The sequence below is a fragment of the Exophiala bonariae genome (assembly GCF_035927105.1).
Source record: "Exophiala bonariae strain CCFEE 5792 chromosome Unknown scaffold_19, whole genome shotgun sequence".
Classification (NCBI taxonomy): Eukaryota; Fungi; Ascomycota; class Eurotiomycetes; order Chaetothyriales; family Herpotrichiellaceae; genus Exophiala; species Exophiala bonariae.
The window spans coordinates 128,173-144,549 of NW_027042494.1; the positions used below are offsets into that span (position 1 = coordinate 128,173).

The 16,377-nt window shown below is 50.3% G+C and overlaps 6 protein-coding genes across 6 annotated transcripts; 5 read left to right on the top strand and 1 right to left on the bottom strand.

Moving 5' to 3' along the window:
- Positions 1-1,048: 1,048 nt before the first annotated feature.
- Positions 1,049-2,584, top strand: LTR84_004281 (uncharacterized protein; the record flags this gene model as incomplete). Its single annotated transcript, XM_064847858.1, has 2 exons — positions 1,049-1,596; positions 1,651-2,584. 2 exons carry the CDS (start codon positions 1,049-1,051, stop codon positions 2,582-2,584), a joined length of 1,482 nt encoding a protein of 493 aa, XP_064704397.1.
- Positions 2,585-4,871: 2,287 nt separating this feature from the next.
- Positions 4,872-5,902, top strand: LTR84_004282 (uncharacterized protein; the record flags this gene model as incomplete). The annotated part of the gene is made up of 2 exons (XM_064847859.1): positions 4,872-5,342; positions 5,420-5,902. The coding sequence occupies 2 exons, from the start codon at positions 4,872-4,874 to the stop codon at positions 5,900-5,902; spliced, it is 954 nt and encodes a 317-aa protein (XP_064704398.1).
- Positions 5,903-6,438: 536 nt separating this feature from the next.
- Positions 6,439-8,241, top strand: LTR84_004283 (uncharacterized protein; the record flags this gene model as incomplete). Its single annotated transcript, XM_064847860.1, has 1 exon — positions 6,439-8,241. The coding sequence occupies one exon, from the start codon at positions 6,439-6,441 to the stop codon at positions 8,239-8,241; it is 1,803 nt and encodes a 600-aa protein (XP_064704399.1).
- A 1,308-nt stretch (positions 8,242-9,549) lies between these two features.
- On the top strand, positions 9,550-10,503 carry LTR84_004284 (uncharacterized protein; the record flags this gene model as incomplete). Its single annotated transcript, XM_064847861.1, has 1 exon — positions 9,550-10,503. One exon carries the CDS (start codon positions 9,550-9,552, stop codon positions 10,501-10,503), a length of 954 nt encoding a protein of 317 aa, XP_064704400.1.
- A 1,356-nt stretch (positions 10,504-11,859) lies between these two features.
- LTR84_004285 (uncharacterized protein) lies at positions 11,860-13,694 on the top strand (the record flags this gene model as incomplete). Its single annotated transcript, XM_064847862.1, has 2 exons — positions 11,860-12,128; positions 12,191-13,694. 2 exons carry the CDS (start codon positions 11,860-11,862, stop codon positions 13,692-13,694), a joined length of 1,773 nt encoding a protein of 590 aa, XP_064704401.1.
- A 668-nt stretch (positions 13,695-14,362) lies between these two features.
- LTR84_004286 (uncharacterized protein) lies at positions 14,363-16,223 on the bottom strand (the record flags this gene model as incomplete). Its single annotated transcript, XM_064847863.1, has 2 exons — positions 14,363-15,937; positions 15,984-16,223. The coding sequence occupies 2 exons, from the start codon at positions 16,221-16,223 to the stop codon at positions 14,363-14,365; spliced, it is 1,815 nt and encodes a 604-aa protein (XP_064704402.1).
- Between the last annotated feature and the right edge of the window lie 154 nt (positions 16,224-16,377).

Consider the following 16,377-nt stretch of genomic DNA (forward strand, 5'->3'; position numbering starts at 1 on the left):
CATGACGATCTCCCCGATTCGAATTCCTTCTACACCCGTTTAAAAAAAAAGGGCAGACTTCAGAGACAGTTGTACAATTCAATGCAAGCACTCAAGAGCCAAAAGTGGCAATCCGAGTCCCTCATCAGTGAGTCTGCATCAACAGGCGACGCCCAACAGTGGCCATGCGGTTGAGATGGTCTTCCTGCCTTCACCCGAAAATTGATTCCCGGAAGAATTCAAATTCATGATGACTGAGAGTCGGCAGGTAAGAATATTGACTACCATTTTGGTGACTATCACCAACGTGTGGATTGTGTGAATCTGTCTTACTCGTATCTTGATTGTCAATTTCCTTTCCCTGCACAGGACGAGGATCAGGACGAGTACTCGGAGTTCCTTGTTGAAACCATCTTGCACTCAACTACCCATTTCCGTTCAAATCACGTGGCTCTTACTCGGAGCTCCAGGGGCAAAGTCGGCTCGTTCCCGCAGTTTCGGAGTTACCCCTCCCGAGCTGCACTGGCCCCTGGCACGCCCTACATTTGGCTACGACTGCGGGCACTCTCACTACTCGTCTAGGTAAGTTTCATCTTGGTGGCGGTGCTGTTTCCCCCCCAAGAGCCTCCCAATTGTGCCCCTCAAGCTCCCGCAAAGCTTCGGGGTTCCGGGTTGACTTCAAGCTTCGATCTCACCGGCGTCATCATCGGATCCTGCACCCACCCCGCTACCCCTACTACCTATCCAGACCAACTGCCCATATAAATGGTCACCTCGTAATCGACTACCTTGTCACAATGCCGCATCGACCGGGTTCGGAAATAAATACTACCTCCTCTGGTAGTGGCTGCTCCTCCTCCTCCATGAGAAATCATATTTGATTTCATGAGATCAGTTACAACTCTGCCATTTGGAATTCACCCAGAGACATAAGCACCCTCATACTGTAAGATCCTTCCTTCCCTCTGCTTGTAGAAATATCAACTTGATCCTCCAACTTCTCGCTCCGTCAACCTCACCATCATACAACTCTCAACAAACCCATCTTCGACTTCATCTCTCTCAGAAAATGGCTTCCAACGGAACGAATGGCACCGCCTCATCCGGCTCCAACTTCAACTCCTCCTCCACTGTTCCCCTCTGGCTCGATGGCAAAGAGGTGACACCATCCTCTACCTTTGATGTCATATCTCCTCTCGATCAGAAGACCCTCTACAAGGCCTCATCGGCTTCCGAAGAGGATGCCCTCAAGGCGATCGCTTCCGCAGTAAAGGCAGCGAAGGCATGGGGAAAGACGAAGCCCAACGAAAGACGAGACATCTTCTTACGCGCGGCCGAGGGGTTCAAGAAGAGAAAGGATGAGCTACATCAATACAGTCGTACCGAGACCGGAGCTGCAGAGTCAATGTTTTCCTTCGAACACAATCTTGCCTATCAGGCCTGTTTGAGTGTCGCTGGTTTGATTCAGGTCGCCACTACCTCCAGTTCTCCCGTGGTCGCAGAAGAGGGCTCGAGCGCTTTGATCATCAAGGAGCCTTATGGAGTGGTTCTGGGTATTGCCCCGTGGAACGCCCCTTATGTCCTCGGTCTTCGTGCTTGTCTCCAACCTCTAGCAATGTAAGCACATGCGCATTCGATAAGGTGAATGCCAGGTTATTAACATCTTCTCAGGGGAAATGCAGTCATTCTAAAAGGTCCTGAAGCTGCTCCGGCGACTTATTGGGCGATAGCATCCATCCTTCATGAGGCTGGTTTGCCGGCCGGAGTTCTGAACACCATCTATCACCGTCCTGCAGATGCTGCATCAGTCACCAACACCCTGATCCAACATCCAGCCATCAAGAAAATCAATTTCACTGGCTCCACACTGGTCGGATCCATCATTGCCAGTCTTGCAGGCAAGAACCTCAAGCCAACTGTCATGGAACTGGGTGGGAAAGCACCTTCAATCGTATGTGAGGATGCCAATATTCAAACCGCCGCCCTCCAGACTGCCTTGGGAGCCTTTCTACACGCTGGTCAGATCTGCATGGCCACGGAAAGAATTATAGTCCATGCCAAGATTGCAGACGAATTCCGCGCAGCTTTAAAGGCAACCATGGATCAAGTCTTCAGTGACCAAGGAATGGGTGTACCTCAGCTGGTGACCACCGCTCCAGTCGAGAAGAACAAGAAGCTGCTTGCAGATGCCCTATCCAAGGGTGCAAAGACAGTCTATGGCGACGCTTCTCACAACGAAGAATCAAAGACGAAAATGCGACCCGTCATTATTGAGAATATCAAGCCCGGCATGGACATCTATCACACCGAGTCTTTTGGCCCAACTGTATCTCTCTACGTTGTAAACTCGGATGAGGAAGCACTCGAGCTTGCCAATGACACCGATTATGGTCTGGCAAGTGCAGTGTTCACCGAGGATTTGAGACGAGGGTTGAAAATTGCCAAGCAGATCGAGACTGGTGCTGTGCAGATCAATAGTATGAGCATTCACGATGAGGCGGCTCTACCCCATGGTGGTGCAAAGAAAAGTGGATTTGGGCGATTCAATGGCCTACCGGGCCTGGATGAATGGGTGCGCAGCAAGGTCATCACCTGGAAGGATTGAGATACCACATGATCTGTGCATTTGGATGATGCGTATGATAAGGCGGGGGAGTTCGAACACCTATGAAGCTGTTCATAAACAAAGAATCAAAAGTTGACAATCTTTGGCTATGTCGTCTCTTGAAAACCCTCCCCTGTCACCACTGTAACCTCCGATCAAGAGTTGAGTAAGACCTAAAACCCGTACCGACGAATAACTCGACCAAGTCAAACGATCCTTACAGTTTGGGCGTGTCAGTCAGATTTTCATATCCGTTTTCCGTGATATGCACATCATCCTCGATCCGAACACCTCCGACGGTCCAGTACTTCTCCAGCACCTGTTTGTCGATGTATTTGGCCAGCGCAGGATCCTCGAGGACGGGGTCTAGAATGAAATTGCAGAAATAGATCTGTCCAAGAGAATCAGTTAGCCACTCCGAGTCTATCCTCGGGGGAACCTCGGACCGGAAAGTGGGAATGACTTACACCAGGCTCAACCGTTATCACCGCGCCTGCGGGCACGTTTCCTCGAACTCGGAGATACTTGAACATGGTATCTGGATCGTCGTAGTTTGCATGGCCCCCGGTGTCGTGGGTGTCCATGCCCAGATAATGGCCGAGGCCATGCGGCATGAATGCGACGCTGATACGCTTGTCGAAGATCTCCTGCTCGTCGCCCACCAGGATCCCGGCCTTCTTCAACCCCCGGATGGCGACCCAGTGCGCATTCTCGTGCACGTCCTCCCATCGCACATCCGCCTTGAGGAGTTTGAAACAAGACGACTGCATCTCGTCCACGATGTCGTAGATCGTCTGCGACTCCGGCGTGAATGTCCCATTGACCGGGAACGTGCGCGTGATGTCGGCGCAGTAGCATTCGTATTCGGCGCCCGCGTCCAGGAGGATGTTGAGGCGCTGGCGCAGTGGCTGGTCGTTGCGGATGTAATGCAGTGTCGCGCAGCTGGTGCCGCTGGCGCAGATCGAGTGGTATGCTTGTTCGTGGGCCCCGTTGGAGATACATGTTCCGATAAATGCGCCGTAGATTTCTTGCTCGTTGCTGGCTGTGGGTGTCACCTTGGCGGCTTCAATGTGTGCGAGGGTGGAGATCTCGTTGGCTTTGCGGATCAGTGCGACTTCGTAGCTGTCTTTGACCACACGACATTCGTCGATGGCCGTCCTCAAAGACGTAAATTCGGTCTCCGCAAAAGGCAGGAAAGTGATATGCTCTGATATTTGTTCTGGGATGGCATACACCGTAGTTGACTTTGAAGGGCCATAAGCTGCCAACGCGGCATTGACCTCGTTGCTGTAGAGCACATCATCGACATCATACCTCTGCAGTGCTTCTTCCTTCGACTCCGGAAGCCCCGCCCAGATCACGCTCTCGGGATCTACCGGGGGGATAAATAAAGTCAAGATGTCCTGTGGGATATTGTATGTGATGTACGCATCGGGCAATTTGCAACCGGAGAGATAGAAGAAATATCTTCTTTGGCGGAACTGCATCGCCTGGTCGTCGTCCTCGACCATCACCGTCTTCTGCGCTTCGAGATAGATAACTCCATCGCGGGAAAACCCTCGGTCGGTCAGGTACTTCGCTACCCGCCTGGCGTGGGCTTTTGCCGGATATTTCTGCTTGAGGGTTGTGTCTGTCAATGACATTGTGTGCTCTTCACGAGTTTTCGCAACATACGAGGACGATGAGAGGAGGGAGGACGAATCGATGTAACATGAACAATCCCCCGCATTGGTTAGGATTTCTGTGTGGGGGTATTCTGGTTATCAGCGGATAAGAGAGAGCCTGGTCACGTGTAATGATATCATACACCGCTAGCTGAGCTAAGCCATAGGCACTATACCGAATAAAGCACAGACTACCCCCTCTGGAGATCGGGCTTCAGAACACCTCTAATGGCTTGGTGACGCGACTTCTGCTTAGTACTAGATGTAGAGGGTGCTACGAGATGCTCGACCACAGATTTCCTGCTATAAAGCCATCAGTGCCGTGATACTTTCAAAGAGCTAATTTGGATCTATTCCCCAATGTCGGAGGTCCGTCAACATGCTAGTTATTCCAGTTTGTACAACAAGACATAACGGGATTGGTCGATGTGGGAAGCCAAAGACATAGACACAGCCGCCCGAGTCCAGCCTCATTTAAGCCGTAGCCTCTCCGACTTCGTTGTTGATGTCTCCAACGATGGACTATTGCTTGTCTCAGAGACATTGCCTGCCTACCCGAGCCAAGACTTCCAGATGTAACGGCGACCCTAGCCCTCTTGCTCGAGGATATCCACAAATCTGTCATGTCGAATCCTCCCCCACCTCATAATCGCCGTGGGTTCAGGTTAACAATCATCTGCGCCTTGCCACTGGAAGCTGAAAATGTACAATCTGTGTTTGATATATGCTGGGAAGATGAGGACATACAATGTGGGAAAGCCGAAGGCGACCAAAATGCCTACTCAACAGGAATGGTTGCGCGGCATAATGTTGTCCTGGCCCATATGCCTAGCATGGGGAACAATAGCGCCTCAGCTGTCGCTGCTGGTCTCCGCTCTAGCTTTCCCGAAGTTAAGCTTGTTGTTATCGTCGGAATCTGCGGCGTTGTTCCATTTCATGCAACCACCCAGCAAGAGATAATTCTGGGCGATGTCATCATCAGCACTGCGGTAGTTCAATATGATTTCGTAAGACAATACCCCGAAAATTTCCAGAGGAAGAGACATATTGAAAAAATTTGGGAAGAGCTTCCCCTGAGGTTCGCTCATTTATCAGTATGCTGAGAACCCGCCAAATTCATAAAAGGTTGACAAAAAATCTTGCACTGTTGATAAACTCGATAGAGTTCCAGAAAGAGGTACCTTCAGCTAAGTATCCTGGTACAAGCCGAGATCATTTATATGAGGCATCTTACCTACACCGACATCAAACGGATGCCGGTTTGACCTGCGACATGTGCAATGACAATCTCGTCCCCTGCCCAAAGACTTGTGCCGATCTTGAGTGCGGACAAGATATGATCATTCGTCGTGACCGGTTAAATCTTCAAGAAGTGCTGGGCCCGGAAGGCATTCCGGATCATGTCCCAATAATTCACTTTGGCCGTTTCGGATCGGCAAACATGGTGATGAAGTCTGGCGTCGATCGCGATCGGATAGCAAAAGTTGACGAATTGATCGCATTCGAGATGGAAAGTGCAGGGGTCTGGGACCAATATCCTACTCTCGTTATCAAAGCTGCCTGTGATTCCGCGGATAGCCACAAGAGCAAGAACTGGCAAGATTATGCTGCTGTTGCAGCTGCGGCTTGCCTGAAGGCATTCTTGAAAGAATGAGTCGTATCTGAGCAGGTATCAGACCGAGGTTAGCAGCTTTAACACTCCACCACCACTTGAAGCTGACAGTAGCTCCTTTTCTCAAGATCCGTCGCATGGCCATTCTCGCGATCGAAATCGCTCAAAATTAGTGGGTGCAGGGTCGGAGGAAAGTGATGCTACTCGGAAAACACTGAAACTCTCTGGTACGCCGTGGGATATGCATCTAGAGATTGGCAAGGATATTTTCCAATGAAACTCTGTACTGACTGGTTTTCGGCACCCATCAGAACTTTCTGAAGCAGAAAAGCTCTGCCTCCAAGGATTTTCGTCTGACTACGAGACCATTCGCCAGAAAATCGCTGTTCATCACGAAGGTACCTGTGAATGGGTCCTCTCCCACAAAGATTTCAAACACTGGAAGGAGCACAGGGCCGCCACTGGTCCTTTATGGATAAGTGGAAATGCAGGAATGGGGAAATCGGTTCTCTCCAAGTCTCTCCTACAGTCATTCGAGAATGAGCATAGTGAGAATAAAGTGGTTTACTACTTTTGTGATGCTCAGGATGAAAAGCACAGAATCTCTGATTCGAGCTGTGATTCACCAGTACAACCAGATCTTTCCGTTCCTGCTGCGGAAACATGTCCTACCCATCTACGAGGCTCATGGAAAGACAATTTACACGTCCTTCGGCATTTTGTGGACCATTCTCGCATCTGTCTGGGCTGAGCCTGGGCTAGGCCAGTTTTATTGTGTGCTGGATGCGTTGGAAGAGTGCGAGGAGAAGTCAAGGGATGAGCTGCTTAGGCAGATAGGGTCCACTTTCTCCATTGTCCAACAGGGTCAGAACGAACTCATCACCGCCAATGGGGTCAGATTGATTATAACAAGCCGCCCTTATGAAAGCATCCGAGCCAGACTGTTCCCATTCGCCATCATAAGGCTGCGAGCGGAAAGCGAAGAGCTTCACATTAATCGTGACATCACTCGATATATGGAGGATGAGGTACCAAAGCTGGCCGCTTTGAGACGTTACGATAAATCATTGCAAGAGTGTGTTCGCTCAGCTTTGATTACAGGGGGGGACGGCATGTTTCTTTGGGTCTCCTTGATGATCGCTATTCTGGAGAGAACTCCGGCAAAAGTGGTTCGTAATCGTATCAAGAGCATACCACGGGGCATCGAGAGTGTCTACGACCGCATTCTGGAAGAGATCCCTCATGAGTCGCGAGAGACAGCTTTCAACCTGCTCATGTGGGTTGCTGTTGCTCGCCGACCACTCCATCTTGACGAACTCGAAGTTGCTTGCACGGGAACTTGGGGTTCTGATCCGTTCATTCAATCTCATCCCACAGAGCCCTATTCACGAGATGATATTTTGGGCGACATTCAATTGTGTGGACCGATCTTGAAGGTACAATCCGACGACTCCGTCCATCTTGTTCACCAGACAGCCAAGGAGTACCTTATCCAATTGTCATCATCGCCCACTCACGTTCCCCACATTTTTCTGGAAGAAAAGGATGCTCATGCTAAAATTGCATTGGTCTGCCTTGCCTACCTTGCATCGGACCCAAACGACGAGCTAAAAGCCTTCATTGACAAAGTCAATCCTTGGTATAGTTGGGCGTGGCACACAGGCGATCCCTGGAAACGGCTCCATAGTGCCCTGCCTCTCATGAGATACGCGGCTTCCTTCTGGCAAGATCATGTACGTCAGTGCTCGTTCGAAAACAGGCAAATATTGCAAGCCCTGCACATTGCACTAGCGGCTGAATCGTATGCTCATAAGTGGCCAATTTTGCAAAGAAAGGGTTCTTTTCAGCGCCCCTGCCGGCCTTTTGCGGGTTATACGCCCCTTCACATCCTTGTACACAATGATCTTGAGGCCGTGGCGCTCCGGCACATGAAATCAGAAAACTTCTTCGTCAATGCAGGATCTACGGGCAGAATCAGTGTTCTACAGCTTGGCGCGGAGCGTGGCTACTATGATATCATCGTCAAATTACTCTCAAACAATACAGATATCAAGCTGATCCAGCAGGCAGGCTTCGACACGGGTGGGGTTGGCTTCACAGGGCGCGAACCCAAGGCCACTCGCAAGAGTGCTGCTTTGCACCTAGCTGTTCGCAACAAACACACCGAGGTTGCACGACACCTGCTACATCACGGCGCCAATGTCAATGCGACCGAGATAGAGTTAGAGGTTCATGGGGGCAATGGCAAACGTGGTATCATTATCAAGAATAAAAGAACAGCACTACATATAGCTGTTGATAATAACCCTCAAGCCTTGATCAGACTGCTAATAGAGTGCGGTGCAGATATCGAGGCGATCTGGGAGCACTACGCGCGCTGAAGGGTTCATGGAGTGGGGAAACCTGCTCAAACACAGAGAGGCGAACAGCGCTGTGTGGTGCTATATCGAAGGGTTATCAGGACATTGTGTCGCTACTACTTGAGAAAGGCGCGAAGGTGACGCAAAATGAACAAGGCTTGCTTGGTGGGTTCTATGAAAATAAAACAACGGGCGATCTGTCCATACGAAGGCATTTTCGAATGCTGCCAAGATGGGCGACAAAGAACCACCTGAGTCACGATGGTAAGGTCATCATTGGCAGCAGTGACGATGTTGGTGAAACATTCGGTTATGAAACATTCGGTTATCTCGTGAATGAGGCTGCGACGAAACGAGCAGAGAAAAGACAGCGAAATCCATGATGCGATCGCCGTTACCAATTGCTACGAGATTCACAAGCGCGACAAATCCAATGTATTGTTTATCAAGCTAAGGAATGGCTGATCAGCTTATGGCAGAAACTCCTTACAAGCTGTCTAGTGAGGAAAATGACGTATGACCATGGCATCCTGGAGAGCACCGAGTTCTCGTATTCCTCTACATCCATTGTGGAAACAGCTTGAGATGTTCACAATCTACGAAACTAGTTCATCACCACCGGACGCTATCAATTCCCGGATTGTGGCTAAGCAAATAATCCTTAGCCTTGCAAGCCGCATGGCCATTCGACGCTCCGAACTATCTTGCATAGTTCTTGCAGAAGTCCATACTGACCAAACTCTACCTCTCTTGGTATAGTTGATCTCGAAATTATTGTCCGCTTGATGAGCACAATGTAGCTTTCTCTCACCGAGAGTCTGCACAAGAATGTATCACCTTGTACCTATCAACAATAGCCCACCTGTTGATCGCAACATGACTAAGCAGAGGACGTTTAATAAGGACAGTAAGAATGCCTGGGTTGAATTACTCTGTGAGACAAATAGGGCACGAGCCTCTATCCCGGCAGTAGGCGGCTAGCGAGAGAACAATCCAATATCATCGAAACACCTTCACAATCAGGCGGAATTTTGGTCGAAATAGGACTTCCCACCAAATCCGGTATAGCGTCGTCCAGACCGGGGTTGTTCGGAGCCCTCAGGCTTTACTATGTTGTCCTTGACACCGGCGACCGTACTCTGACGAGCTCCTACGTCCGAATCGAATCCTGGCCCTTAGCGTTGAAGTTCTCCGTGCGGGAAGATTAGACTCCGGTGGTACAAAATGTCGCCCTGTTAATGTTGGTATATCTTCTACAGGTAACATGTGAGTCCCTCACAGCGCAGCAGTAATGAGAATAAGCACACGCATTGTACTCACATCGACAAAATGCCACCTCAGACCTACGAGAGCCAGCGCGCCTGGAAAGAAGTCCAACAATTCCTTCCGCAACGTCTCCACTTCACTGACAAACACCAGCCAGTTGAAGAATGGTGGGAGAATCGAGGGCATACAATCCACCTCGATCGATGGAGGAACCCAGCAGCTAAGGTGAGGCTGATTATGCATCATGGTGTCGGTACAAATGGAAGACAAATGTCCATGATCCTTGGTGTCCCCTTACATCAAGCCGGGTTCGAGCTCGTTGCCATCGATATGCCCGGCTACGGGTGCACACAGGTCGCGAAGGGCGTCACATACTCATACGACGACTGGGTCAATATCGCCAGCGACTTCATCAACTTCGAACTTGAGCATGACACGCGACCCATCGTGCTCTACGGCCTCTCTGCAGGCGGCATGCTGACCTACCACGCTGCGGCACTGAATAAGAAAGTCAGCGGTATCATCGGTATGACCTTCCTCGACCAACGAATCCAGCAAGTCGCCGACGAAACAGCGCGGAATTTTTTCATGAGTCGGGTTGGCCTCCCGATGACTCGTTTGTGCAACAATCCACTCACCAGGAAGTTTTCTGTCCCCATGTGGCTGGCGAGTAAGATGTCCGCGCTGGTCAATGACCCCCAGGCTCTGGCGATCATGTTGGCGGATCCGACGTCCGCCGGCTCCTGGAAGTCGATGCGGTTTTTGGCGACATACTCGTCGTATAACCCCACGATTGAGCCGGAACATTTCAATTTCTGTCCAGTTCTATTGACGCAACCGGCGGAAGATGCTTGGACGCCACTGCATCTGAGCGAGACGTTCCTACCGAAGATCAAGAAGGTACCTGTCAAGACTGTGATACTGGAGAATGCCGGCCATTATCCTTTGGAGGATCCCGGGTTGCAGCAGTTGATTGACGCAGTCATTCCGTTTTTGAGGGAGTTGTCACAAAACTAGACGGTTCGTTAGAGAATTAATAACCATATATTCCTCTTCATCTCGTAATCGTTCTGCATACCACGAATGCTCAGAGTAGACCACCTTCGCGAGAATCGAAGTCTAGAGGCGAGTCGATTCGCGGTTAAGGTCAGCCATTCAAGAGGCATTAGATCTCACTAGGTCAAATAGAGCTCGAAGATTGGGCAGCGCAAAGCCTCCCAAGATGTAAGAGGTCTGCTGCTTTCGACCTCCCCGGGAACACTTACCGGTGGAGAAGTAAGAAAGGCTGGGCTTTGTCAATATAATGTTGGTCCTGAGCTCCAAGAACGGCCACAGGGCTACCGAAGGAATTTCATAACGTGGTGACGCGATGGCGAGGAGTTAGAAAGTCACATATTCATGGTTCCGGCGCAGCCTACCATCAGTGTGGAAAGGGGATACCCGTTATTCATTCTGCTTGGGTTATCAATCGTTTTGAGCATTAGAGCCCTGGCGTGGCCAGGACATCCAGGTAGCACGAAAGGTGCTTGAGAGGTGGAATTGGGTGTGAAGCTGTTGTCGGTGGTGAAGTTGAAATTGGGGACGCGTTAACAACTTGGGCACTTGAGATAAGCCGGCTGGGATCGCTGGGCGTTCGAGCCAGTGGTCCTAGCCTCCTAGATACCTACGAGTAGGTAGCTTAGTTAGGTGCTTAGCCCAGGTAGGTAGAAATTGATCCTCAGTAATGACTCAGCTCCGGAGGGTGGTGACTTATCAGAAGCTTGTGGGCGCTCGCCACGGTGATGGTGCCTGGAACTTAGGACCGAGGGACGTGCCTTACCCCAAATACCAACTATAAGGTACTCGTACCGGGGCGCATCGCCTAAACTCCGGCCTTGGGCTTTCGGCCATGACAATGTCGCCAAGCAGTAGCATCCGCGACCTTGGCCTGGAGGACTACGAATGTCAGAGATCAACATCGCTTGTCTCACACGGTCAAGATGATATGAAGACTCAATAGTCATTGCACAGTGATAAGCCATCATGGCATCCACGGTGCCATCGCAGAAGCCCCTCCTTGGATCCGCTCCCATAGCCTGCTCGGCATGTCGGCGGCTGAAGGTGTGACAAAAGCACAGAAGACCGTCGAGAGAGCTAATGGCCATTTTATAGATGAGGTGCGTGGGAGCCGAGAACCCGCCATGCAAAAGGTGTTCCGGAGCCAACAGGAAATGTGTAGTGAGTCCATCGAGAAGAGGCCTAACGCAGGCCAATTCATTGCGCAAGAGATTACCTCCTCTACCAACCTCAGTCGCCGATCTTCCGGATATTCAGACCGCAACATCTTTTCAAGGGAGCATTTCTATCAAATCTCCGCGGTTAGCTCTATCAGAAATGACGGGTCTTCCAAGTCACCGGAGTCCTACGCACCGATCGGATACACATGAATCTCCTAATAGTATTTCACGAACCGAAAATACTTCCTTTCCGAGCCTTCCATCGGTGTATTCTTTATCTCCTCTGGATGTACTAGGCTCTGTGACACTACAGGAATCGCCTTCTGACTCCCGGCATCAATATCAGTGGGAGCCAAGGGACCGTATGATTAGTGAATCTAGGTCTGCCGAAATCTCAGAGAACGTTTTGGCTGAGTACATTGAGTTGTAAGTCACTGTTGCCCGCGTTGCCGCTCGCAGGCGATCCTGACTTTCTCGCTCGATCCTAGTTTCCGGGAAAAGATCTTGTACTGTGTACCTGTTATCGACGATGAAGACCTCAGAGATGAGCGGTATGTTATTGCTCATAAGCGACCTTTAGCTTATTGTGCAAGTTTTGTTGCTTCCCAGTTCATTCCTGGAAGTGCAAATGTACGACAACAGCTTCTCGCCCATACCTTGAATTTTATTGAAACTACTAGAGGCCCTTTGACGCAGGATGAAGACATACTCTGGACTCAACTACAGGCTCTAGCCGTTCTCTACGCATATCGCTCAGCTGGAGACCTCTTTCCACTCTCTGGAGCGCCTCGACCCCACGGCTTCCTTGACCACTGGACGCTAAAATCTTCAATTGAGACTTTCGCATTAAAAGCGGGACTACACCGCTCGATCGATAGACTTAAGGTTCTACTAAGAAAAGATTCGTCAGATATATCAAAATCATTGACCTTGGCTATGTACGTGTACTGGTTATGGCTTGTGACTATGTCCCATCACTTCTCCCTGATGACTCGGACGCCTCCGACGTTGCGAGAAGACAGTACCATTACTCTAGCGGTCGGCCTGTTAAGGGATATACCACGACCATCGAGGATGACTCGCATTCTCGCCGAAGTGGACCTGTATACACTCTGGCAACAAGCTGGGCGAAGCGCACCAGGTCTAGCCGAGTGGTGGTGTACACCTTCAGACTCAATGAGCGTCGAGGCAATTGTTGCCATTCTGGACGACTTTGAAGGGGCTCTGGATGTATGGAGCAAAAGATGGGGTCTCCGTGGCGATTCCAACGTAACTATATCAAATGTCGACACATCGAAGAATGGAGCTGTAAATTTCCACTTCCAAAGCACTCGCTTCTGCATCAGCTCATTTGGCACGAGATACATTCTGGAGAAGACTCGATGTGCGTACGACGAGGAATTTACTTCTCGTTCCACTCTCAGCCAGTTGGCCCGAGAGTCTGTTCTGAAGTCCGTTCAGGCGGCGCATGCTTGTTCACGGTGTCTCGTGGATATTTCGCCACTACGGCGGGAAACTTTCCGGTACATGGGGGATCTTGGGTACGCTTTCGTTGCTTTCTGCTGCCTGTACCTCATCCAGGCGTACGAATTGTTCGGAGCAACCTTACCGATGCCGGACAGCTACATGACTTCTGTAGAAGAAGTCGCCAACCTTATGACAGAAATGGCTGTCGCCAACAACACCACTCCGCAACTATACGGTAACTCAATATTACGACAGCTGAAACGCGCTCTTGAGGGATCTACAGCTGTCTACCGGGATGCTCAGCTGTGGACTGAGACGGATAACGAAGCTATTGGAGAGCCTGCACATCCCCCGATGGAACAGCCTCCACCGACACCTGATGTTGATCTCATTAACGTTCCACCACCTGGGCATTATCTCCGCCATGATGACGCAGGATTCCAATTGCAGGCGAATTCAGCTTTTGCCACGAGCCCGCCACTCTTCTCCATATTCGAACCCAGCTGGGCTCATCTTCTGAGGTAGTATGACAGGCATGGAAATTGTGTTAGCATGATAGCTCTGCTGCATCGATATGAGTGGGTGGTTTCCGTCTTCTGGGTATTTTCGTCCTGGCCAATTGTGTCAAACGTGGTCCGCGAGTCTCATAACGACCCTTGCTTCAATGTAACCAGCTTAACATGCCACTGCTGGACGTTTGCGCACAATTAAGCTTGGGAAGCCGGGCTCTTGCTCGTCGAAAGCCCTACTCGCTCGCTGGCAGGCATCTTGCGCTTCCCTAGTTAGTGCCTATGTTTTGCCAGATACCTGTCGGTATGCGAATCCGGAGTACCTGCTGATTCATCAAAGACTCCTGTGAGGGAATGCAGGATGATGCCAGGTCCCTGACGAGCAACGCACTACGTGAAGTCTACCTTTAATTCTCAATAGAATTGGTCGTTCGCAGTTGAGCATAAATCTTGCAGAATGAGAAATCTTCTAACGGGGACAACCTATCTCGTGTGTTTCATGAGGAAACCAAAAATGGTGCTGATTAGCATTAAAAGGCGAATTTGAGGAAGATGTCTATGTCGGGACTACGGGAAACGCCGGAGTCGGTTTGCTCAGTCGCCATCTTCCCTCCACTCACTCGATCTCATCCCCTGACGAGCCGGTCGCATAGCTTCAATCAAGACTCGGACGCGCTCATTCCATCATGCTTTAGCAGCACCAAGTATCAGATCCGCTGCTTTTTCGGCTATTGCATACACCATTGCCATGGGGTTACCGCTTATGTGAATGGGAATGATACTTGCGTCCACGCACCTCAGCTTGGCGACCCCCTTTACTCTTAGATCAGTGCCGACGACTGTTCCCATAGCAGCCGTGCCGATGGGGTGGTGCTCTGTTCCTACATGGCTGCGAATGTACGATATTTCACGGTCTCGGTCTCCAAGTCCAAACGTATCGGCTAGGTTGAAGCCTGGATTGAGCTGCGCTTTGACAGCTGTTGAATTCGAGACCTTGTTCAGGAATTGCAATGTTGCACGCAATACTGCGACATCTACCGGATGTGATAGAAAGGATGGGTCAATCGTGGGTGGAGCTTCGATATCACTGCTCGTGATGTGTACACTTCCCCGACTCAATGAATACTGAAATGCTGTTATTGCTGTCACATGATTGTTTCCAATGACTGCGGGTCGAATGAATTTGGACTGATCTGCACGCCCTTCCGCAGTATCAATATTTCCTGGAATGAAGAGAATTTGAATCGCCCCAGCGTGAGGATCGCTCAGCCTGTTGATTACTCTCTGCTCTTGAGCCGCTGTGAGAGGTCTTTTCAGCCCTTCGATTTGTCCTACAGCATCGATGGTGGCTTCAAGGTCGTTGGAGGACACCAAGGATGAATAGCTGAGAAAGCCCATACCTGATGGAGGATTCGCAAGAGGCCCACCCCCTGTACGTTGATAATCTTCCATGGCGGGTTGAGCAACAAGTGGGTCTGCAAACGCATCGATAGAAAAGCCTCCTGGTGCTAGTTCAAGCGTCGTGACGAACGCGGTGTGATCTTGCATATCTTTGCCCACGAAATTATTCGGTACAACGCAGGCCACTCCAGCAGCTTCAAGGATTTTAGGATCTCCAATTCCTGAAAGTTCAAGAATTTGGGGCGTCTTGTAAGTGCCTGCGCTGAGGATGACTTCTCGCCTGGCATTGACTGCATGCCTGGCTCCCGAATGCCAGAAGTAAACTCCTTCCACCACCGTGTCGGAGCTGTCTCCTTGGAACTTCACAGACTCGACATTGGCCTTTGTGAGTATTCTGAGGTTGGTGCGGTGCAAGTAAGGTAATAAATATCCGGAAGCTGCATAGCTTCGTGTTCCGTTGCGATCTGTGCGGTTGACGGTGGAAAGAGCCTGGAAAAACCCATCATGTGTTCCGTTGGTGGCATCCTGCCCCTCTGGGTCAAATCCAGCAACTTCTCGACAGGCATCGAGAAATGGATTTTCCATAGGAATTTGGGATCTAGTTGAGCTGGTGTGGATTGGCCCGTTGGTTCCGTGCGCTTCAAGATACGTCTTTTGGTAATCTTCAGCCTCTAAACGTTCATTTCTTCGGAAGTATGGAATCATCTTGGACCACGACCACTCGTCTGAGCCAACATAGCTCGCCCATTCATCGCAGTCAGAACGGAGTGGTCTACTATACTGCATGTAATTAGTGGCACTAGTGCCTCCCAACACTTTCCCGCGTGGCAGAGCGAATTCGAGGTTGTTCACGTGGACCTGTTGACTGTTTAATGGAGATTTACGCCACGAGTCAGTGACTTACTTGTGGAACGCTCTTCAGCATCCAGTCATAGCCAGGGTTGAACTGGGTTTGTGGAAACAGATTTGGAATATTGACCATAGGATCATCCAGCCTGTTCTCGCCAGCTTCGAGCACGCCTACACGAAATTGCCCATCCTCAGACAGGCGTGCGGCAAGTGCGAGACCGGCTGTACCTCCACCGGCAACAAGAAAGTCAAAATGACTAGAGAGGAATTCTGCGAGAGAACAGAATACGGACATTTTCTTTTTGAGCGGAGGCTGATTGAGGGTCGACGATTGAAGCAAAAAACATTTTCACCCCTAACATTCATTTCAACGCTTATAAGGTGCCATCTCCTCTCGAAACCAACTCCCCAATCTAGGATAAGGTCAAAGATCTATGTCTACCCACAGG